General features: G+C 33.0%; 2 protein-coding genes across 2 annotated transcripts; both read right to left on the reverse strand.

Annotated features, from left to right (window-relative positions):
* Positions 1–1,140: 1,140 nt before the first annotated feature.
* On the reverse strand, positions 1,141–12,995 carry ABCA1 (ATP-binding cassette A1). The gene is made up of 38 exons (XM_079074601.1): positions 12,667–12,995; positions 11,725–11,804; positions 11,124–11,295; positions 10,595–10,677; positions 10,261–10,477; positions 9,848–10,086; positions 9,695–9,755; positions 9,449–9,535; positions 9,136–9,368; positions 8,923–9,037; positions 8,761–8,850; positions 8,438–8,634; positions 8,219–8,331; positions 7,962–8,068; positions 7,670–7,732; positions 7,324–7,410; positions 7,152–7,250; positions 6,867–7,051; positions 6,714–6,768; positions 6,541–6,612; positions 5,370–6,458; positions 5,153–5,236; positions 4,764–4,805; positions 4,587–4,683; positions 4,269–4,396; positions 4,071–4,175; positions 3,837–3,983; positions 3,428–3,685; positions 3,200–3,335; positions 3,043–3,122; positions 2,845–2,952; positions 2,619–2,769; positions 2,382–2,518; positions 2,235–2,309; positions 1,846–2,149; positions 1,613–1,746; positions 1,459–1,517; positions 1,141–1,379 (listed from the first exon to the last, which is right to left on the reverse strand). Exons 1-38 carry the CDS (start codon positions 12,781–12,783, stop codon positions 1,295–1,297), a joined length of 5,691 nt encoding a protein of 1,896 aa, XP_078930727.1. The 5' UTR covers positions 12,784–12,995; the 3' UTR covers positions 1,141–1,294.
* Positions 12,996–19,499: 6,504 nt separating this feature from the next.
* LOC145138326 (Integrase-type DNA-binding superfamily protein) lies at positions 19,500–23,017 on the reverse strand. The gene is made up of 9 exons (XM_079072428.1): positions 22,618–23,017; positions 21,582–21,664; positions 21,422–21,430; positions 21,224–21,312; positions 20,980–21,053; positions 20,848–20,898; positions 20,599–20,657; positions 19,876–20,504; positions 19,500–19,758 (listed from the first exon to the last, which is right to left on the reverse strand). The coding sequence occupies exons 1-9, from the start codon at positions 22,884–22,886 to the stop codon at positions 19,690–19,692; spliced, it is 1,332 nt and encodes a 443-aa protein (XP_078928554.1). The 5' UTR covers positions 22,887–23,017; the 3' UTR covers positions 19,500–19,689.
* Between the last annotated feature and the right edge of the window lie 2,170 nt (positions 23,018–25,187).

The raw sequence follows: 25,187 nt of genomic DNA on the forward strand, positions 1-25,187 counted from the left end.
AATGAATTAATACAATAATACAAAATAATATTGTATTATTTACTAGGAATTGTCATATATGCTCGCTCTATAAAGCCACATTAATGATGTAAGACTATAGCCATTGGTGATTTTTTTTACCTATTCGGTCGTGAAGAAAAAACTAAAATAAAGGGAAATAAAAAGAAAGACCAAGCCTTTGTATTGAACCCAAGTTGGGTTATATTTTAATATTTAAAAGATCCAAGTGACAGTTTTCTTTTTGAGCCTGTTTTATTGATCACCCGTTTCATAAATAGTGTTGGTCTTACCTGTTATATCACATTTTGAGAAGCTATTGATTAATATCAGTTTCAACAAAAGATTTACCTTGCCTCAAAAGCTGGTGTAAGGGTGATTTTAGTAAACTACCTGCTTTTAATAAATAAATGTGATCACATATGCATAATGTGTATGTGATTGAAGTAAAAATTAAAAAATAGTAAATTAATTATTTTGGGAGAAGATGCAAAGCTGCGGCCTTTTAAACATCAATTTGTAGGTGCAGAAGATGAGAGCAACTAAGAAGAGAGTGACAGATTTACAGAATTTTTAAATTATTTGAGTCTTGTATCAAATCTTTATCTTTTAGATTTGTATTTCAGTAGATTTTTGTATTTTCCTATGTGTATTAGAGTAGAGGTTCCAGCTAGCCATGTAATAATCATGAATATGAATATAGAGTTGTCTCTATTTTGGTGAAAATAATATTTCCTTTATAGATCTTTGATCTTTGTGGTTTAAAGTGAAAGGAATGAATTCGATTGAAAGAAAGAAGAATTCAATTGAAAGGAAGGATCGATTCCAAATCTAATATCATGTTGTAATGTAAGAAGAGAGGAGAGAGAAAGAGAATTCTCAGACTGTAACAGAAGTTAAATAGGTAAATTATAATTTTGCCCTTGAAATGGTGAAGGTAACTAAGTGTTCCCTTTTTCTTTAAACTGGGTGAGTTCATTTCCTTTATAGATAGATTAGAGTTGTTTTTCCATATTTCTTGTTTCTTAAAGTTGTTTGACGTCAAACATGCTTATAAATTATAATCACATATATATATATATATATATATATATATATATATATATATATATATATATAATGTAATGTAAAGAAAGGATTCACTTGACAAACAGCCAGACTGTATTTTCCAAGGAAATTATAATATGACGATCCCAACCCAAGCATGAATATGATTTACTTACATTTTATGTCCAAGTATGCTATTATCAACTAATAAGTCGCTATCTTAATCGGGTGAAAAAAGATGAGTTCATCGTCAAGAATTGGCTGCTGCAAAATGACTGAAAATGGTTTCAAGTGTTGATTGGCTGATGCTATACTCTGCAATCCCTAGTCGGTTTCTGCATTTAATTATATATATTTAGATAAAATCATAAGATACAAGAAAGAAATAGAAAAGAGTATGATTTGTCATTTGACCTATTTCGCTCTATCAGACCAAAAACATCTGCAAGTGAGAAGTCTTGTCCACGTGGCAACTAGAAAATAAAATAAAAAATTAAATATTTATATGAAAAAAACCATTTTGTGTAGATATTAATGGAAGAAAAAACAAGAGGCAAGGCAAGGGTACCTGATATTTAACACTCAATCCATTGGAACCCTGAGATGTAGCACCAGGAAATGAAGCTAAAACAAAGGAATCTATCATTGAGAACTTCTCTTTTGCTAACCACCATTCCGAGAATATTGGTAGCGGGAGACCACCTGTGTGAAGAAATAATTTCAACTAATTAATTTATGATTTTATGAAACCATAAAATTTCAATTACTAATGATCGATCATATGATTGACTGATTGATTACCATCACGGGCTAATTGCTCGGGTAACTGTTGGTTGAAAGCAGCACCAGAGCCGACAATGTTATCTGTAAGACTTCTTATCCTCTCTTCATTTCCAAGCCACCGTCCAATCAAGATTATCATCTCTTTTGACAAACTAATCTCAGTCGCTGAAGCATCTTCTGATGTTATGGAGTCATCTCCTCTAATACAGACTTCAAGATCACCAAATATGCCCCTCGGATGTAAAGGAACGTCAAACAGCCTCTCTTGAATCATTTGACAAAGATTTTCCAAGTCCCCCGACTTTACTTCAGTTGGCTTCACCTACAACAGATGTACATACATCACATGCAATGTCAATACTTTAAATTTATATTTATATACAAAATAAATAAAAATCATGAATTACCTCGAGTTCCAGATGGTTTCCAAATCGTGTTTTTAGATGCTGTGGACTGCCAATACACCTTAGCTTTCCTCCAACCTTAATTTACATGGCAATGAATTCGGTCAGTTAATGGATTGGTGATTAAATAAAAGATTGTCACCATAGTACCATTATTCCAATTCTTGTGCAGAGTGCTTGAGCTTCATTCATGCTGTGAGTGGTTAGAATAACTGCTGTTTTTCCGCTTCTGGTTGATAGACGAGATATAACTTCCCACATAAACCGTTTTGCTATAGGATCCATTCCTGAAAGGAACCCATCATTCGTACAGTAAGTACAGATAAATCAGAAAAGAAAAGAAAATCCATTAAGCCAGGGGTGAAAATGATAAAGTAGGATTATTACCTGTAGATGGCTCATCTAAGAACACAATAGGAGGATCTCCAATCATTGCAATTGCAACAGATAACTTGCGTTTGTTACCCCCACTTAGGGTGAATGATTGTTTCGAAGCATGCCTTAACAAGTCAAACTCTAATAACTTATCCATCACAACCTGCCAGATTTGTATTAAGTTAAGTTAACCATAAATTAAGATCATTTTAATACATATATACATAATAAGACATACATTTTCAAGCATGTAGTCTGGGACACCTTTGATTCTTGCATAGAGCTCAAGGTGTTCTTGGACAGTCAGAAATTCTAAAAGTGCATCAAATTGTGGACAATACCCAATCTGAAATTCATCAAACAAAGCTAAGCTACAAATAAGATTTGTATATAAATAATTATAAAAAAGGCAAAGAGAAAAATGAAATTGGCATACAAGTTGGCGAGCAGCTTTGGGGTTTAATCGCATATCTTGACCAAAAATAAATGCAGTTCCATCACTTGGATATAATTCTCCTGAAAATGATTTTTATAACAATATAACAAAGAGGTTGACCTTACCCAAAATACCCCTCAAAAGAGACAAATTATACCTGATAGCATAGACAAAGTAGTGGTCTTCCCAGCTCCATTTGTCCCCAAAAAACCAAAACATTCACCTTCTTGAACTGAGAAAGTCAATGAATTGACTGCAACTTTCTTACCCTGATTCCTCCCTCCAGGGAATACCTAATACACAACACACATGACACATCAGCAATTACAGGATAAGAAATGAGAGCTAATTTGTGAGTAGGATAAAATGATACAAGTAAAAGTACCTTGCGCAGGTTACGCAGGTAGATGATAGCTTTATCAATGGAACCTGAAAGAACCCTATTTCTTTCGGTTTGGACATCTATATCTTCTTCAACATCAATAGCTGCACTTTCTGTGGAAGATCTCAGAAGGGGTTCAGAAAATTCATCACTGCGACTGCTTCTTCTGAAACTTCTTATCAAGTCCTTTATGCCAAATACATTGAATTCGTGGGGAGGGAAATATTCAAGCCCAAGTGTTAGAAGGAAATAAATGACACCCTGTCAAAAAGAAAGAAAAATATGTTTAAGTTGATTTCAATCTATCTATCCCAAATAAACATTCAATTTTCCTTGATCAAACATTAAGGTTTCATAGATTCAATTAAAATGAAGAAAAGAAAGGAAAACAGTTGAATAATCAGAAACACACCTCAGCAGCCAGATAACAAATAGATCCACCGGTGACATTCCACCCAAAATATCCCTCACTTGACCCGATTTTCATTCCTTGGCGTAACAGAGCTAATGAAGCTAGTCCATCAGCAAAGCAAAATCCTGGAGATAATCTGAAGAAATTCTGGTCCAATATGTTTAAAATATCAGAAAACCCAATTTCACTAATGAAAATGCAGATCTATATTCACAAATTACTATGAATTCCAACCTTGAGAACAGAATTCATGTCTTGAGTTGCTGGTATCAATCCCATAATGAATGATATTACCATAAGAACAATCCCCGTGAAAAAATGGACCAAGAGTACCACATTCTGAATATATATAAAAAAAATCAGGATCAAGGAAAACATGTAACATTTTTTTGTTTTACAATGTCATCATGCAAAGATTTTAAATAAGGCTACCTGTGCCATACTGTGTTCTGAAAAGAAAAAGGTTAGGCAATATGTTGAAGATGCAGTTGCAAAACCATATTCCAACAGAATGAGGACTGTAGGGAATACAGCACCACTTCCAATAAACTGTTCTAAGCCTACAAAGACAGAACAATGTTGAGATATCAAGAGAAGAAGATGCATGCGTGCAATAATGTTGACATTACAATGAAGACAGTTGTTAAACATAGTTCTTCAAAAATAAGATTCTATGTACAGATACTACTGATGTGAATACTTACAATATACCTTGAAAAATGTATGTAAAATGTGAGTTTAGAGACTTACCAAAGATGTAAAAGAGAATCATTGCAAATGAGGAAGGGACTAAGAAGCTTATGAAGTCCCATATATATGTTGACACCCAATATGACAATATAGATACCTGGGTGTTAGTAATGACAATATTGGTTATACATTGCTGTGTTAACAAAAGAAAAGAGTAAAGAAAACAAACAAGCTTACCCCACTAATCAGTTGTTGGTGTTTTGCTTTTACTTCACGCTCCTGCATAAGATGCATTATGTTAAAATACAAGAAAAATTCCCGTTGACCCAAAATGACCACTAAGTTATAAATATTTGATCAAGAAATGCTTGCGTACTGCAGAAAATGTTTATTTTTGGATTAATTGAAGGACGTTAGAATAATTGGGTCAATTATGTTGTTTCACAAATCTCTATATGTAACTAGGTTATTATGTTTTCTGTTATACAAAAGAAATTCCAAACAAGTTCAAAAGGGCACGACTTTATGGCTCATTTGGCTAATTTAAATCAGTAATAAAAGATCAACCATCCTTTCAAGCAATAAAAGAGGAAAAAGGTGAAAAAGACAACTGGAGAGTGGCATACCTTCACAATAGCGACAGCAAACGAAGCAGGAATGAAAGAGAAGGCAATACTCACAACAATAGCTGCAGAGAATGCATCCAGGTCCTACAAGATCATACAAATCACTATTTAAATACACAATACATATAAAGGCGTCAATATTTTGATTGCATGTTATTCTCGACAAAATTATAAAATATGAGAATAAATAGAAGAATAATTGGAAGTATATATATACTTGACGTTGCAGGCGTTGACTTTCTGTCATTGGAAGTGGATGATTACGTGTTTGTATGGTCATATTCTCATTGTGTGTGGCAAGCCTAAGAATTGCAGCATTCATTAAATTGATAAAGGTTGGAGCAGCATGCTGACAAGTGCTGTTGTGAAGAACCGAATACCCTATACTACCATCATCATTCTGAGGATCCATCACAATGGCCCCATATCTTGACTCATAAGATTCATTGAAGCTGGACATCAAGTATTCACTCATGGAAAGCAGTTTTGGCCCCAAAGTCGGCCCTGCTGCCTCAATAGCATCTTGCAATACCTTACTAGGATCAGGAAACGTGTATGTGCTTTCTTTAAACTTTTGAATCCAACCCCCTTCTATATAGTATGAAACCTGTTTAGCAATAGGCAATGATAGATCAAAAGGAATAGGACCACCACCACCTTCACCGCTAAGTAGTGGATTAAAGTTGGAAGTTGTGAAGGTTATGGAGGGTTGATCAGGGTGTGGCTTTAGTTCAAGGAGGAGAAGACCAATAAACAAGAAGATAGCAGGGATTAAGAGCTGGAAAACAATTGTCTTTCGGTCTCTTCGAGCAGATATCCTTCTCTTTATGAGCAATGCTTTGGAATGTTTCCAGAATGTTGATCTTGTAATGGCAGAAGGGTAACAGCATGGCACAGTAACAAGCTTTAAAAAACTCAAGGCTGCAGTGATGAAAAGAGTACAGGCTCTCCCAACTCCAGAGAGCATTAGCCCTAAGATCATTATATAATTGCCAAAAAATTTGGAATGTGATCTTTTATCTTCAACTTCCACATAATCATCACAGGTTTGAGATGGAATGGAATCAGGCATAACTACAGTGTTTCCCTCAAGGGACTCCTCTTCTTCGCTGATGATGTCACATCCTGCAACTCTCAAGAAAACCTCCTCTAAGGTTGTTACGGATATTCCATAACTCTCGATACCAAAATCTGTTTGGTTTTCATGCTCCGAGCTTTTTGATATGCAGCTTTCAATTTCTCTAAACATGTGTTCGAATGAAGCAGAGGTTACTAGAGGAAGCTTGAAGGATACCTCAGTGCCAACCTGAAGCAACAGATCAAAAGAGTCCAAATAAGCAACCATACAGGCTCATGCTGTAAAATTTAAGTAAAATTTGAGAAATTACTTCGCTCACGCATGTTGCTGATGGAATATGTCTGTAGACAATATCAGCAGCTGTGGAAGCCCCAGGTGAAGTCTGAAAAGAAGATACACAAAGTGGAAGTGGATGCATTTAAAAGTTGAAAAGAAACCACAATTAGGAAATTCAAAGAAAGTTGAGAAGTAAAGAGAACACACCTTCACCAAAGTAAGAGTATAGCCAACCCCATACTGGTGCTTCAAGAAGAGGGAACTGGTAAAAAAAGAGCATTTAAATTGTAATTATGATGTAAACACCTTCACAAGTCTATAGATGTTTGCACAAAACATGGAAAGGTGATAGAATAGAACCTTCCGCAGCATTTCAAAGAACCATTAGCCATAATAGCTATTCGGTCACCAAGTACATCTGCTTCATCCATTGAGTGTGTTGTTAATAGTATAATCCTGCCTTTCTTTATTTTTTTGATAAGCTGCCATGTCAACCGCATTGAATATGGATCCATTCCACTAGTTGGTTCATCAAGAATAACAACCTAAGGAAAAAAAGAGAGAGAGAGAGAGAGAGAGAGAGAGAGAATAATAAATATGCGATTGCTTTCCAAAATAGACCTCGCCCTTTATCTACAAATTTACCTTGCTGTCTCCAATCAATGCTATGCCAAGGGACAACTTCCTTTTCATGCCTCCAGAAAGAGAACTTACAGAAGTATTAAGTTTATCTGCCAATCCCACCTGTAGCCAAAGAAGATTTTAAAAACAAAAAATAGATAAAGAAAAACAATGTTAGTATAGTTCAGGAACTAACCTCATCAACCATTTCAGTCACACTGCTCTCCAAAGATTCCTCGCTTACTCCCTTTATATTGGCAAAGATTTCCAAATGTTCCTTCACCTGAATAAGTAAAGTTCAAATTCAAGTTATCATCCGTAACGATATCAAGAAAAAGATGAAAACATGTTGCTTTAAGCATCTTGATTAAGATATAAAAAAATAAAAAACAATACTCATCAGAAGGATGTGATTTTTTTTTCTATTAATGAGATGAAAACTTAAAAGTACATACAGAATCAATCTGCCATGCATGATACAAGAATCAAAAAGTGATATGTCAAAAGAAATTCTCTAGAACCTATAAAAGGTGCTAATTTACCGTCAATTCTGGGAAGAGGATGTCATATTGTGGGCAAACACCTAAATTCTTTCTTATGTCATCCTGCAAAAACAGAAAATTTAATAACATAAATATAATTATATTAACAGTATTTGTATGCCTACTGTTCATCATTTTGCTCACATGTCATGGTTTAATCAGGCTACACTGTCAATTCTTTTACGAACTCAAGTTTTTTTCACCCACAATGACATTTCAAGGCGTCAAAAGAGACGAGTTTCTAGCACACATGACAATATACAACCAAAAAAACTCTGGAAAACAAGTTTACCATGTCTGTTAAGATACTTTTTCCAAAAATCAAGGCGTCTCCAGAAGTAGGAGCAAGAAGGCCAACAAGCATGGAAATTGTTGTGCTCTTTCCAGCACCATTGTGTCCTGCAAAACCAATATCAGGAAGAAAAAAGATTTCAATAAAAGAAAAATATCACTGCTCTCAACCCATAAAAAAATTTGGCAGAACAAATTAAGGAGTAAATCTACACATAGATATCTATATATCATCATATCATGTAAGATGAGCTGTACCTAGAAGTGCAAGTATTTGGTTTTCATATAATGTAAGCTGTAAAGAATCAACAGCACAACACTTCCCCTTGTTGCTATTATACACCTTGTGCAGATTCCTGATTTGGATGCATCTGCAACAAAGAACATGGATGTAAGAAATCTTATTCCAACAAAGAGCATGTAGAACAGTGTATATGCAAGCTAGATACTTAGGAATTCATATCTATGATATCCCACCTTCCGTCCAACTCTTGCTGCTTCATTTCTAAGCTTATCGCTTCCATTGTTGACCGAGAAGAAGTGCCCTTCTCTTTATTATCACTGTTAACTTCTAAACTGGAACCATATTGTTTGCTTGTATTTCTCTTTCTCCAAAAGCCTTTTGGGAAGATGAAGTTCCATGGGTACACCACTCCATTCTCCTTATGAAGAACCTGATAAGTAAATGTTAAAAACTAGCCCAATATCTATATTTAGGACCCAAAAGAAGGAAGAAAGCAATAAAGGTCCACATTTTAGGATCCAAAAGAAGGAAAGCAGGGACAAAAGGGAAAATATACCTTATCCAGATAGAGGCCAATTGCAAAGTACAATAAAGAATCGAACACCATCATTACGAGACAGATTAGAAAGCACACTCCAGAAGATGCCTACAGGGTAAAAACCTAATCAATTCAGAGATATTTTAGAGTTGGAAATTGAATGGAAATAGAAGAACTTACCCTCCAAATGTTGCTCCAACGGAGTCCAACGTGTGCACGCTCATAATCAGCAAAATTGACTGATCCTAAAGCAAATGCTGTAGGTGAAAGCAAAGAAGCCAATATCTTTACAACCCTACAAGTAAACAAATGTCCATTTTGAGACACATACAATCTGAAAGAACTTTCTGCATCAATTATTGTTCAATACATGAAATTGGCCTGATAACTTACATTGAAACAGCTTCATCATTGACTGTATAGTAAGGAAAGAAGGCTCCAAGGAAAGCAAGAGTTCCAACTGCCACAGCTGATTTTGCTCGTGTGAAGAAAGTAGAGATCAGGAAGGATAGCATTATTGCACTGAGTCCAAACACAAAGAAATACATGAATACCAATGACTTATCACTGTACTTAAACAACGTGCCCATTGTACAGACAGTAATGATTCCTGATGAAATTGCAAACTGCAGAAAACATAAACTGTTAGAAACAGTCAGTAATATCTACATAATAGAAAAGTAATTCCTTTTGAAAAGAAACTCACCTGCAAAGCATATGTAATAAACCAAGAAAGATGGAATATCTCATCCTTCAGTCCCATCATGTAGAGCCCTTCCTTTATTTTCTGCTCCTGAGGTATTAAAGTCCAAAGCAAGCTCAGTTTAGAACATTCTGAAGCAACAAGATAACTGGTAAGATGAAGAAACATATATAATACATATTTATATATTAAAGTTGAAATTCGTTGGCATAATACAACTAACACATAGACCATGATTAAATATCAAACCTTCTCAAATACTGAATAGCTGATTAGGCGAGAGATTGGAAAAAGAAACCCCAATAAGTACCTGGCATTAACAAGTAGGTCAGAATCTACAAAAATGAGACTAGTGAAACAACAAGCTCACAAGAAAAGAAACATAATATATCAGATACATACAGGACTCCCATGACATCTTTGATAATGGACTGGAACTCATCATCAGTATATTCACGAGTTGGAAATGGAGCTAGCCTTATGGTTGCTGGTGTGAATTGACTCCATGGTATCTTGAGTGAGTTAGGCCCAATATATTTGGACAACAGCAACTTACTGTTGTCCATGGTATCTTCACTTGCTACATTAGCCACCTTTTGTTGTGCGTAAAAAATAATAAATGAATCCATGACTTGTTGGAGCTGCAAAAAAAGGGGAGAAACTATAAGAGGACTAATAACCTCATGAAACAACATCCAAAAACAAACAGATAGATGATAGTTATAGCTTCTTCTTTTCCACCCTTCATCTAACATGTAATAGTATAATTCACAACTTAAAGAGAAAGTAATGAAGTTTAAAAACTGAAATCATACAGTTAGAAATCCGCTGTAACCATACTGCAGAATTGGTATCTGATTGAGGCCTAATTCCAAGTCATTGACATAAGGACCATTTATATCCATGATGCTTTTAATATCTGGAAATCCTGAAAAAGCCCATGTGTGGTTGAGCCGAATGCTATAATCATATAAATAAGGACCTTGACCATGAAACACTATTGCTCCTCTGATTTTTGGATTCGAACAGTTCCTATATCAAGAGTAAACAATACCTACTTTTCAGCAACTTCTCCATTAAATATTTTATGTTTGAAAACTGCCATCAAAAGCAAACAAGATAATAGATGAGAAGAACGATATCACTCACTTTACTTCACTGCAAGCAGCATAGAGATCTGATTTTAAATAGGTCTCGATCTCTAATTCATCTTCATATATTTTGGTAACCAGCTGCGAATACAAAATGTAGAGTTACTTATGAACAGTGATTCTAGACTTAAAAACTACCAGATCATCTCCAACATGAACTTAAATTTAACTATTTTCATGACAGAGTTGATAGAGCCCATGTTTTGTTCGATCTGATAAAAAAAGAGACCACAAAGCACATGGCTTTGGGCAAACCAGTAAAGAAACACAACCAAAAACTTGTGTACTAGACAAGAAACCTCAATCCACAAACAGAGCAGAATATGGTTGGCAAAACATATTTCAGTTGCCATTCAAATGTATTATATAATAGGTTTAACTGCTATGAAGATTATTAATTATTAGAAGATATAAATATCAAGTGATTAGAAAGCATATGAAGTCAACTAAATCATTAAAAAAAATCAGGCAGAGGTGAACAAAGGTAAATACCAAAATACAAAAGCAAAATTATCAGTTCATCATACCTGTATTAAGGGAAATTTATATGACAAAATGTTAATCATCATCCTTGTATCACTCGTGTTAGGTGCAAAAGCCAGATATTCACCATTAGCCAACAATGATTCCAAAACTTGATCAAAAGTTGGGGATATACTGCTCTTCCCAACTTCCACAAATGTATCTTTCTGAATGTACCTACAAAGATGTTGCAAAACAGCTTCGCATCACAAAGAACCAGATAATGGCCTCATATTGATCATGTTAATTTTATTTCACTTGTACATTTTCCTATCACCTTCATTAACTATCCTTGGAAGTTGGATGTTCAAAAAATGTGAAGGAAGATCCGAAGATGAAGATATATATACGGACTTAACCTCACATCAGCTATGTATATGCGTAACCTTATATAATTAGAAACAGTATGTAGGAAAAGAATATTTTTCCAACTAGTAGTGGCAATTAAAAGAACTAACAGAATTTGTGCCTAGTGGTTCTTTGGTGTCCTTATGAGAAGCCATATTTAACCACACTTAGAAATATCTAATTTGAATTTGTACTTTGGAATGAAACAGAAATTGATTGATAAACCATAAATATGAGATGAAGACTGTTAAGACATACGATTGAGCAGGATGGATTGTTGTATCAACTTGTGTCCTTACGGCTATTAGCATCAGCATCACCACCAAAGGAAGTAGAATCTGGCCATAGAATAGGAAAAAAAATTGTCATTCTTCAAGTTCTAAGTTCTACCTATATTACAGATGAACCCCCACCATGACTAAAGCTACAAATAAAAACATTACAACAGTTCACTCTACTATTAGCTTCTTAAATTTTCTATCCAGAGTAAATTTCTCATATGTTTACTACCCAATTGTTTCAAAACAACTTAGAAGTTAGATATCCATGAAATGTTGGAAAAGAAAATACTTTCATGGTTCCCAAAAATCTAAAAGTTTTTAAGTACCATTTTGCTGTTATATAGGTATTATAATGATTACTTCTACTTAAAAAATGAATCTTAATTGCGCAACATATCTAAAACCTATCAAGGAGACAAGGAGAATCAGGTAGCCTTTCTGCAGACGGTAGGTAGATTACATGGAAACCACCAATCTTACCAGCAAAGTCATTTTTTTGCCTTTTTGAAGAGATGGGGAATAACTGAGGAGAATGCTGTGATAACCAACATATTTTTTTATGAAATAAAGTAATTGTGGTGCGTTTGATGATCACGAAACTGATATTACAATGAACTATATGCTAATGTGAATTTCAATACTATGTGTACGCATATGAACCAAATTTAGAAACATATCAACTTCTGGTTTGGTGAAAACATTAGGCGCAAAGGAAAACAAGGAAACTGATTCTTCCAAAAGAATGTAGATTAAAGACAGAAATGATCAGAAGAATTCCAGAACAGATATTCAACTGAAAGAACCCAACGCATAATCGCTCTTCTAAATAGCGTAGAAACTCAAAACTCATATGAAATAGTAAATTTAAAGTACTTAAATTCGCCAAAACGCATAGTGAGAGATGATCAATCGGAATAACCTCGGCAAGTGTGATATAAGGATGACGAATTTTGAGAAGCCAATTCTTCCGAAGCATAGCCTTCAGTTGTCTCCCTGAACTACTAGTCATCTTCTTCTCCTTTTTTCGTTCCTCCATCAGAAGAACCTAAATCCTTACTCTGCAACTAATCACACAAGTAGGAGCAGATGATTTCAATGTAGACGCCAGAGTGCGTTTTTGGGTGAAACTGTGTGAGAGAGAAAGGGAATAAACGACTGTTGTTGAGTATTGTGGAAGAAGAAGAACTTCCAAATTGCAATTGTCATATTTGGAGGTTGGCGTTGACGGACGAGTGTCTCCACTCGCCATACTCTTCCCCTCAATCGTTACGGTGCTCCGTCAAAAGAGTAATAAAATTATTGCTTCCAAAAAGCCAAAAGGGTTTGGAATTTGGATATTGGATATTTCTTTTTGTAATGTTGTCAATTTTCTACAAAATAAAGATATAAAATAAATAAATGTCGAGCCTTGGCTATTTTTTTTTATAAACAATTTTTATAAAATGATCAACTCTTCCTTCCTGGATATTATCGGTTTACTTGGTTATTATCGTTTTTTAATAAATTAGATAAAATGATATTTTTTTGTCTATTGGTTACATTAAATATGACTAAAACTAAGTTACAATACATTGAGAGCATACTCATGCACAAATATTTAATTTTATTATTATCTCTTACATGCGAAATAATATTTATCTAATTGTTTACATATAACTTATATCATAATGCTATGTTGTGCTTTGCTTATAAAAAAATCGATCTAATTAATATAAAGAAACTTACAAGACAACGTCACATAAATCTATAATGAATCGTATAAATTATCTATATGATTTAACAAAAATTAATAATTATGTCCATATCATCAATATTTTTCATCCTTACATAGTTTTAGTTCGTTGCAAAACCTACAAGAATGATCAACTAAGGATATTTATAATGACCATTCATGAATGGCTACATATTGTATTTTCATTACTTTTATTTCACACTCTTATGCATTGACGAATTTTAAAATGTTAAAGATTTATCCGTTTGGGACCTATATACCACAAAGCGTTTTCTTCAATATTTATCTTTTATTAAAAGAATGTTTATAAAGTTAGATACTAAACTATTAATTCAAATAGCCAGATACGAGGAATGTTTCAATAACTTACCTCAATTTGTGGTAGATGCACGACTTCATTTATAGTAGTGTTTGAATGACTAATGGTCAGATATACATCAAAGTTTAACGAAGTACTTAATGAGTAATGAAGCTCTTAATGTCAATTAGCATTTGAAATATAATTTTTGTTGGATTGGAGTGTTTAAGATCTTCATTGAATTGGTATAATTGATTGAATAATAGTAAAATCTTTTTTTGGTTGCCCTCATAACCAGGAAATAGTCTGGATTGATAATAAGAGATAAATAATTTGTTAATATATTATTGGATTACTATATTAATTAAAAATATAAGTAATTAACTAAGAGTTAATCAGGGTTAATTTAATTAATTGTATGGATTAATTAGAATTAATTAATAGGTCTAAAGGTTAAAGTGCAATTGTTCAAAAGTTGAACAATAAAGCATTCTATAACCTCCCTAGGAGAGGATGGTTTTAGAGCCCTCTTGGAAGGGTTCTAAAAGCTCTCTTGGTTGATAAGGAAATTTATAAGGATTAGGAATATTTTATTAATATTTTGAATTTAAATCAGGGTTGTAGGAAACTATAAATAGGAACCTCCATAAGACCCAAGAACCCAACATAAACATAAGGATTTTCGAAAATCCCTCTCTCATCTCTCTTATTTCGATCCTAGGGTTTTCCTAAGGTTTGGGTGTGATTCATTAGAAGCTTCCACACTATTGGGGCTAGCATTCCAAGAAAGGTTCTTCAAAGTACATTGCTATTTTCGATAATAGCATGTTTATTAAACCTTTGTGATTTCGATTTTAGCTTAGGTTATTTAGAAGTTTCAAAGTATGTTGTTATTATGAGAAAATTCATAGAAATTTCTAGGATTGCATGTGCCCATAAGTTAGTTATGTGAAATTCCGCAAATACATTGAAGTAATTTAGAAAACCCATCAATTTTATCCCCTACATATATTCCTCAAGTCATGAGAACATTTTAAATGGTTTGAGGTCAAACGGATCAATAGAACGAAAGTTACAACATTTTCAAAATCTTCTCAGCTTTCTACTCGATTAGTGGATTTTTGCATTGCATTTCCACTCTACCAAGTGAATTCACAGACAATGCAATTTCAAAGTTTTGGCATTTTAAGCCTTTAAAACATGTCTAAATCCATCATAACTTCCTTCCTTCAGCTCCTAATGACTTAGTATGATTATCTAATATTCAATTACATGTTTAAACACTAAAAAACATCTAAACAAAGTATTAGATCAAAAATTTACAAACTAAAATGAAGATCAAATGGATATGGATTTACGTTTCAAAACGTTGATTAACTTCCACGCAATCTCACTTTAGCTTTCCAAATATGATTTAAGCTTCAAATGATGATTAAATACCATCAAACATAATCCTAATTGATGATGCAAGTTATATTTAAGATGTGAATTCATGTTTCAGTGGGTTGCAAGCCAATTTAAACCAAATGAGAGCTAGAATTTCAATGGAGCTCAAATACAATCTCATAAATCCATAATCTATTAATAATGGAGTTGAATAGATTGAACTAGTAACTTAAATAAGAAGTTTAAGCTATGATTCCAAATGAAATCAATCAAAATTGAAATCTAGTGGATAAATTCATAACTTCCAATATCTAGGGCTTGAAACCTTCCGAAACCTTCATTAATTCAAATTCCAATTTACAAGTGACGAATTGAATCTAGTATTGTAATCTAAACTTAGAATCACCATCAAATATATAAAAAAATAGAAAATAAAATATAAAAGAAAAATTATGGTAGAAATTTATCTTTATATTCTTACTTTTTTTTATTTTTCGTTTTAGTTTAAACTGCCGGTATATTATATATGATGACATTATACATATAACATACTAAGGGGTATTAAAAACAAAGATGAATAGAACAAAGGGTAATAATGGATCATCATTTTCGCATAAAATTCTCTTAATCTTATCTATAGCAATAATATAATAAAATAATTGACAAATTATAATTGAAGAAATGTTTTCCAACCCCACTATAACTTTTGAGTAAATAATTGGCAAAAGAAATATGCTTTTTTTGCATACAACCAAATATTATGTTCCTTATAAATTTATAATTATAAAAACTTGGAAAGTATGAATATTCATATAATCTAACGAAATATCATTATAAAATACAAGCCGCTTATTAAACAAAACTCTTAACCTTTATCTGCTTGAAATTATTGTTCTTTTCTTCTTAGGTGTACACACAAGAAACATGCACCAATGTATTACTCAAGTCTATTTAGCATTTAGTAATAAATTTCATAAATTGTGCCAAAAGACATTTTAATTACTCCGATCCTAATTGTAACTAGTATTTATTGTTTAATTATACGACTAAATCACAAAACTTGATGTCAGTTTATTTTGGTCGTGAAATTGCAACATTCATAAGTGAAAAATTTTAAGACTTAGGCTCTTTGTTTTTTTTTCAGAAAAAACATCTTCAGATCATTTTTTGTTGCACGGTGCAGTACACGCGTAGCACTTTCCCTCTCGCAGCTGTTTGTTTTTTGGAAACTTCAGAGTACAAAACATATGTGCATGTTCTGCACGGCGCAACACTTGACTTGTCTCTTCATCTTTCATTTTTTCCAAATGGTTTTTTTTAGAAATTAGGTATAACTTTGATTTTTTTTAACTTTGATTAACGGATTGATACAATTTTTTTTATAGTTTCCACAATTTCTTATAACTTGATTTTTTTTAATTTTTTTATCGTTTTTTAATAATATTTTCAGTTTTGGTTGTATCTTTTTTAACATGTGTGATTCATTTACTAATTTTCTAGACATTGTTTGCAATATTTTCTTAATTTTTTTATAATTTTCTTCTTTTATGTTCTTTAAAATTAGTTTTTTCTAGAAAAAAAAAAGTTGATAGCTTTTTTTTTTATATTTTTTTAGATTTTTTTTAGAAATTTTATATTTTTGTTTTTTACATGTTCTTTTTTGTATTCTTTCAATGTTTTAAGGCTAGATTTATTAAAATTTCGGGTTGAGAATTATTTTCAGTTTGTAAATCAGTTTATTTAAATTTCAGTTTATTGCAGCAGTCTGTAGATGGTAAAAAACAAACAGACTTCTTATTACAGGCTGCAATCATTTGGTCCACCTCTTCTGCTGCAGAGGGTTGCAGAGGTGGTCAGCAGATTTTATGAATTTTAGCTTCGAAAAAACAAACAACACCTTACATGCTTACAAAAATCATAAAACAACCATTTTCATATATTAAGATAAATTCATTTGTTTTGAATTTGTTAAACAATGATCAATGTGATTTCCACTCTACTCCTCTTTGGGTAATAAAAAGTAAGTGGTTACTTTTATTGATGATAACTCTCATTTTGTTAGGTACATTTATTACGCGAAAGATGCAGCTTTCAAATGCAATTGAGAAATTCAATTAAATGTATCAAAGCTGAGGATGGAAATATATGGATGTCACTATTTCCATTCAGTTTGTATCATTCATGAGCTCCATACACACAACAAAATGGTACAGTCGGACGGAAAACCAAGTTTTGAAATAAAATGTTAACTTGATGCGTTTTTACTTATGATGAAGTGAGGTTTTTGGGGAGAGGCTATGTTATGTAAACGACATGTTTTTTAAAATAGAGTTTCAAATAGAAGTTACCAAACAGTCATGTATATTGTATCATCATATAAGTCTTTGTTCAAGAAAACTTCGAATTTAAGGTATTTTCAAGTTTGTGATGTCTTCAGTTGTAAAATTATCCGAACCCAAAAGAAAAACTTTTAGGGAAAGAGGAATTGATTGCATATTAGTCGAGTATGCATACAATTCCAATGCTTGTATGCTTTATGTAAGAGAACGTACTATGTATGTAAACACCGTAACTGTTGTAGAGCGCAATTTATGATTGAAATGTGATTTTTATCAATTTAAAGGCCTAAGGACCTTATTACTAGCACTAATGAAGTGAAAAATCCAAAAAGTTCATATGGTGTTGTTAGACCAAAAAGGCAACCTATACGAAAAAGCAAAAGATGTTGAATTGTAGAAAATTTAAATATGGTTTTCAATTGTATTTGATTGAAGGATCAATCAAGGGACGAAAATAGGATTTTAGTACCCTTATTGCTAGAATATAGATAAGGATGCAAGGACCTTTAAATAGGCTATGGAATATCGAGATGTAGCATTTAAGAATGAAGCAATTGCTGACGAAATGTCATCAATTATGAAAAAGTAACACTTGGTGTTATTAAAAATGCCTTCAGATTCTAAAGCACTTAGGTTGCAAATGGATCTTCATCAAAGAGATGAAAGTTGAAGGGTACATGGATAAGTTTAAGACTTAATTAGATAATTAAGACAAAAACCTATAGCCCTTAGACTATTTTGATATGTATGCTCCAGTAAGACAAATTTTTTACTATTAGATTGTTGATTGTCATGTCGGCTATACACAATTTAGTTATTTATCAAATAGATGTTAAAATAGTTTTTTAAATGGTATCTTGATAAAGAAGTTTATATGAGATAGTCAGAACGTTTTGTCATGCCCGAAACGAACATAATATATGTAAACTTGTAAAATCATGAGTTGACACAAGCACATCAAAAAGTTTTATGAAGTTATTTTGTAAGGTAGTTTTGCTTTAAATCAGTGTGGCAAATGTATTTCCAGCAAAAATTCGATACTTTTGGTGCATGTGTGATTATTTTCATGTGTGTTGATGGCATACTGGTTTTTAGTACTAACCAAAACTAGGTAAATGAAATAAAGAATTCTTTTATGTTATTAAAATTTTCCATAAAGAACATGGAGGAGGAGGATGTATGTAATAATTAAGAAGCCTTATGTGTGTTTGTGGGGGTTGGTGTGTGTGTGTGTGTGTGTGTGTGTGTGTGTGGTGGGGGGGGGGGAGTGAGTGTAGGTAGGTAGGGGTGTGGTGGGTTGGGGGTATTAAGGTGAGGGTAGGTAGAGGTGGATGAGATGGGAGTGAGTGCTTATATTTTAGAAAAATTTTGGAATTAGAAAAATGTGGAAAACAATGATTATCGGTTTTCAAAAAATTTCAAACTTCTTTGTAATTTTAGAAAACGGAAAATTTTCATTTTCCGTGAAAAATTTAGAAAAATAGACGAACTAAACGCGTTTTCAAAATTCTCGTTTTTCTTGGAAACTTATTCTGGAAAACGGCTCATTTTTCCGCAACTAAACGCACCCTTAATCCTTAGGACACCATGATTCTCAAATATCTGAATTGTATAACCATCGGATTAACACTTGATGATATTTATCGTAGGCCTTTAAACCCCAGTTTGCTCTCTAATGTGACCTAGAAAGTTATTACAACAATGATAGCAATATTTATCACATTATATCACATACCATGAACATGATTTGTCAAAGTCTGGGTCCTCCAAATTTTGGTTTTGAAATTTGAAATTTTCAAAAAAAAGGTCCCTACTGTTTATGTTCTGATATATTTCACCCAAAACAATTAAAACTACTTTATGTATCTTATTTCAATTACTCATGGTCATCACAAAATGCTTCCGATTTAACATAAAATACAGTAAACATCTGTGTGATATCTAATATTCAAATCATTTTTAAAGATGTTTTTTTTTCTTCAATCAAATCTTCAGTATACCGGGATCCGAAATCTTTTCATATTTTTACTTTACTTGATATCGGTGTGCGTCCTTTACAAATACAACTCTATAGATTTTCTATCAAACAACTACTTACATATATATATGTTATATTTTCTCTATAACAAAACTTATCTAACATACCAACCACACAGACAAAAAAACATACCTCTTGCTATCATCATGTTATGTTGGTAGCAAGTCCTCCTCTTGGAAGAAACTATAATCTGAACTCGTCTCAGTCTTTGTAGCATGCTAAAATTTAAAGAAAACAAAAAAGATTAGCAATGTATTTATTCATTCTTATAGCAAAAAATATCAACATGCTTTCATTTATTTGTATCCATTCCTATCTTTTGTAAATAAAAATACCTCAATGGGCTGAGAAGATCTGGTCTGGAGAGGAGGGACAAGGGATGACCAAAGAACAGGGTCTCCCAATGGATCAATAGCATTGTAATTGGTCAAAAAAGGAGCCAATGCAGGGTGAAGAGCTGCCATTCCTTCTTCACCTTCCATTCCTAATCCAAATTCACTTGTTGTGCCATCATCATCATTATCATTATCATTATCATGACTTGATTTCTTCTCAACAGCAGCCTTACCATAATCAATCTTGTTGATGTTATTTTTGTTTTCGTTTTCATCGTTTTCTTCTTCCTTTTTTAAAGCTTTTTCTTGTAGGCTTTTGTATGCTGCAGATCTTGAGAGTATACTCATGGCAGAAACTGAAGATTTTTTATGTTGTTTTGATTCATGGGAGAGGGAGACGCCTAGACGAGGGAGCTGATAGGGCTGTGTGGGTTGGATTGCCCATTCTGGTGGTTTGAGTTCACTTCCAATGTCTTCGGAACTACCAGTTGCGTGATTTGTTTCGTCTGATGATTTTTCATGTTGTCGGGATTTGTTGGGCCCCCACCATTTAATGTATGGTGTAAGATCGATTTTTCTATCCATGCAAAATCCACCAACATATTCGCTCTCTGTTGTTGCATCATCACCTGTAAATGAGGATTTAATCATGTGAGTTTCGTGATCACCATGCTTTCAAGAGAGGATGTGGGTGAGTTATTTGGAATAATAATACTTGCTTACCATGATGCATGCAGTTGTTGTAATCAGCTCCAGAAATACGGCCCAATGGTGAGTCCCATCTAGTATTTGATTTATATAAGAATACGAAAAAAGCCAAAGCATGTTATAGATCAAAAAACATATTAACTATATAGTGGTAGTATTTGAGGTATTTGCATGATGAATATAAGATGTTTCCATTTCCACTCATAGTCATAGCATGTGGGACCCATTTGGTTGACAAATTAGATTCCTTCATTATATGCATACCTGGAAATTCCACGACATTTAGAGGTTCCCCTTGAGAACCCGCTACCTTTTCTGTAATGATGATGAACAAAATAAGAAAAAGCAACTAGGTAGAAATAGTCATGGACATGTGTGTATTTTTACATTGCATACCTTCTGAGTGATGCAAGGTAATCCTCTCTTGATAGATTTTGCATCTCTTCAAGGTCTCGTGTATAATCTGTGACCTGGCACCAACAATATGTATATTGATTTAGTGTAGGGAGATAGTGATGGAAAAAACTCAAGAGTTTATTTATGCTTCGGATAAAAAAAAATACATTTATGAATCATCTAAATAGGAAGAATGCAACTATTCATGCAATCCTAGGTAAAATTTCATAAGACAATTGCTCACCGGAAAATTAATGAGTGTCCCAGGGCCCCAATACTTCAAGGCAGCAAGATCATATGCTCTTGCAGCAGCTTCCTCATCATCATATGCACCTAAAGACATGTTTTGTTTGCCCATAAGAAATTACAAGTGACTGTAGACATTCTTCTACTAATGGAAATGGAATTAAGTTTCAGGAGAAGATCTATTTAACATCCTTACCTAAATAAACTGTTGAAATAGATGCCAAAAAGCATGCCCAGACCCATACAAAAAGAAAACATAAATCAGATTAGAAACATACAGAAAGAAATTCTCATGATTCTTGTAGCATACATGCATACAAGCTAACATACACACACATAGGGAGAGAGGATTAGACCTTGTTTGCCCTTCTTATTTTGATTCTGATTCCATGTACTTTTATCCCATAGATGTGCTTCGTAACGACCAGTCCATCTATGCCTAGTACCATTTAAACACATGAATCAAAATCTCAAAAAGAGAATGGAAAGTATAGTAACCTTTGCAGAAAGAACAATTGACTATGGATGTAGTAGAAGTTAAAAAAGTGGTTATGGACAATCATTGCTTCCAGCAACACATGCACAATAACAAAGTTGTAAACAGGTGAGAAGCAACAACCTTTGTGTTATATCTTAAATGGTGCTAAATACATTATTTGTTTTCATCAATTGCTATAACCAACTTCTAAATATGTATAAATTCAAGTTGAGAATAATAAGAACAGGCCTACCATTTGAGAAGTATTCTTATTCTAACTTGCTAATCAATCAGACACTAATCAATAAACGTAAGCTAATTAACTAATAATAAAAAACCCTAACCCCCCAACAATTGCAAAATTTTACTCTAACACCCCTTGATTATTTTCTTTGAAGCTGGTAAACCCTTCCAACAATCTCTGAACTCTGGGTGATGTGGTGTAAAATGCCTAATGCTGTCAATGGGTGTAAGGAGATTGTCATATTATGTTGACACTGATGAAATCGTCATGAAAGATGCTACTAATTGTGTTTGTTCTTTTAGTACAATATCGATGGGCAAGGTTCTTATCAGAATCAAACATGTTGGTGATTTTTGGGTATCTATGTTTCAAGATTTTAGCATCTTATCTTTGTGTGATTTTTATTTTATCGAAATTGTGATGCCACCCAACAGCATCATCCCACAACTGCTTCTTCTTCCTTCATGTTATCCAGATTGTCCGATGCCTGATCTAAAAGTAGAACTCAATAGTTACATCGACCTTAGATTCTGCCCTTCGAAATGGAATCATCCTAAATTTACACCGTTTACAAAGTTGTACTCAAAAAAGTATATGCATAGAGATTGACAAGCATGAGTACAGAGCACTGTACAGATACAAAGCAAAATTACCGATTAAAATCGTATACCTAGTGACGCCACGGTAGATAGAGCTGCGTTTTCCGGCAGCACAAGGAGGCATTTTACTGATGCGTTCTTTTGCCGTACAACCTCTATCCTTCTTCGATTTCTTAATTCCTCTGTACTTGACCATCAACTGTTGCTGATAATTGTTCCCCTTTCCTACCAGCGCCGCAGCCGCCGCCATCCCAATCGTGGATGCCGCTTCAGAAGTTTCACCGCCACTGGCACTGCCTTCCGATTTCATTACAGGATCAGAGGAAGATGCAGTAGCCATTGGTTTGAACCCTAAAAAGGAGAGATTTTGCAAAGAGATCACAGATAACTAACTGTGTCTGTGTGTGAATGTGTCCATTCGTCAGCAAGAGGAAAACAACAGTGTGGAGAGGGAGGAGGAGTAGGACTGGAGTGATTAATTGTGAAATGACGAAAGTGTCCTTGACTGCTGTGTAGAAATCCTGCATAACGGCTACAAGGGGCAGCGAGGGTTGAAATGTAATTTTGGAATGTTTGTTTTAAAAACTGATTAAAGGTCAGGAATCACTACTCAGGAGGTGATGACTGAAAGGATTCGGCGACACACGTGTCCCCTGCCACCTGCTCCTCGCCAAACTTTCATAAACACAACCCGGGAATCTTAGGCGAGTCTAATCGTAACTCAAATGAGTGGACTCGCCCATGACTCGGAATCGAATAACAATACACTTTCGTATTTTTTTTACTTTTGAAAACTGAAATCATTTTATTGGTAATTTAAAAATTAAACTTGTCGAAAAAGTACTTTTTATGTGAGTACAAAATTAAGAAAATCATATAACAATATTATTTTATATATTATAATCATTAGATTAATTCATTTTTAAGATTTATACAAATCGATTATTCTATTTGTCTTCTTGTCAATAGATTTGGGGTGTAATACAAGATATTAAGATCTCATGTCTTCTTGATAATAGATGTTATCCTGATAACATATTGTAATGGGAGTCTTTATTTCTTCTCATTGATTGCACATATTTATCTCTCTATCACTCTCTCCTCTTAAAACTATGTCATAACATGGGAACAACACCCCCACTTCATGTTATAACATGTTGTCCGTTTCCTCCAATTTGTGTTATAACACCATTTTGAAATGACTGGTGAGGTGACAACTTTGGGGCGTAATAACATGTTGCTCACATCCATTAGCCTAAAAGATTGATGGATAAATTAACGTTCAAAATCATAACATTTTGTTTTATTGGTCATGGTATCTTTTAACTGTGCTAAAAAAATTACAATGAACTTCCAAAAAAGATATAAAGTTATCAATTCATGATGATTATACCAAAGAACAATAACAGGTGGGAAAAAAAACAAAAGTTCTACTCTTGTCCTTCAAGAACTAGAATTTTTAATATATTTATTGAGAATTAAAGGCAGATATTAGATTAAGTATTATTCAAAATGTATTAAAAAAACAATTTTGCCGACCAAAATCAAATAATCAATATTTATTTGACAAGATTGGTAGGTTGTATTTCATTAACAGTTGATAAAATAGGAAAAAAAATTCATAAAAGAAACATATCAAATGAGTCAAAAGCTGTGAAGCCTTTTGAATTCTTTTATTTAAAAAGATAAAACTTATTTTTATAATGTAATTTTTTATAAAAATATAAAATTAATAATAATAATAATAAACTGTTTAACATCGATATTATATTATATATTATTCAAAATATATAAAATAGCAAATGTAATAACCAAAACCAAAGACATTAGTATTAGCTTTTCTATATAACGAGTTAGTTTTAGTTGTAGTTCATTAACAATTTATTAAATATCAAAAGTTTGCTGTAAAAGAACAGATAAAATGAGTCAAAAGTTATCAAAACTCTTCAGTCCTTTTATTTAAAAAGATAAAATTATTACTTTAATAATATAATTTTTGTAGGATACGTTAATTATCCATAAAAAAAATTAAAAAAGTGTTTTTTTCTCAACCAAACAAGGAGACCAAAACAAAAATGAATTCTTTTACATAGTTTAAACCTTAGAAACAACAAATAAATATGTAAAGTATTTTATTTAAGGGTTAAATTCTTCATCGGTTAAATTATTTACCTATTTTTTTAATATATGCAACAAAATAATTCTTTAGTTCAAACTCGCAAAGACATCTAATTATATAAACTAATTGCATGCACTTCTGCGGCATCGTGTGGAATGCAAAACTTAGTTACGATGAAAATCTGAGTACATAACAATTATAAGGTTGTGTTTGGCGCGCCACAGATAGCTGATAAGTACATAAGCTAGTTTATTTTTCGAGTTTTTTTATGTTGTTGTATTTGGTAAGCCAAAAAGTAGCTTATAAGCTAGCTTTTTGAAAAGCTACTTAGACTAGTTTTTTAGGAGCTTTTCTAAAATTTTCCAAATACACCCCTTAATTAATTATAGAAACACATACTATTACATGTCCTTTTATGTAATTTTATATATTTCAGCTAGTTTTTCAGCTAGTTTTACCAAACATTATTTTTTATCAGCTAGTTTTTCAGCTATCAGCTAGCCTTTTATTTAACAGCTAGCT

The sequence above is a fragment of the Lactuca virosa genome, chromosome 9, assembly GCF_052849685.1.
Source record: "Lactuca virosa cultivar CGN04683 chromosome 9, Lactuca_virosa_CGN04683_v6, whole genome shotgun sequence".
NCBI lineage: Eukaryota > Viridiplantae > Streptophyta > Magnoliopsida > Asterales > Asteraceae > Lactuca > Lactuca virosa.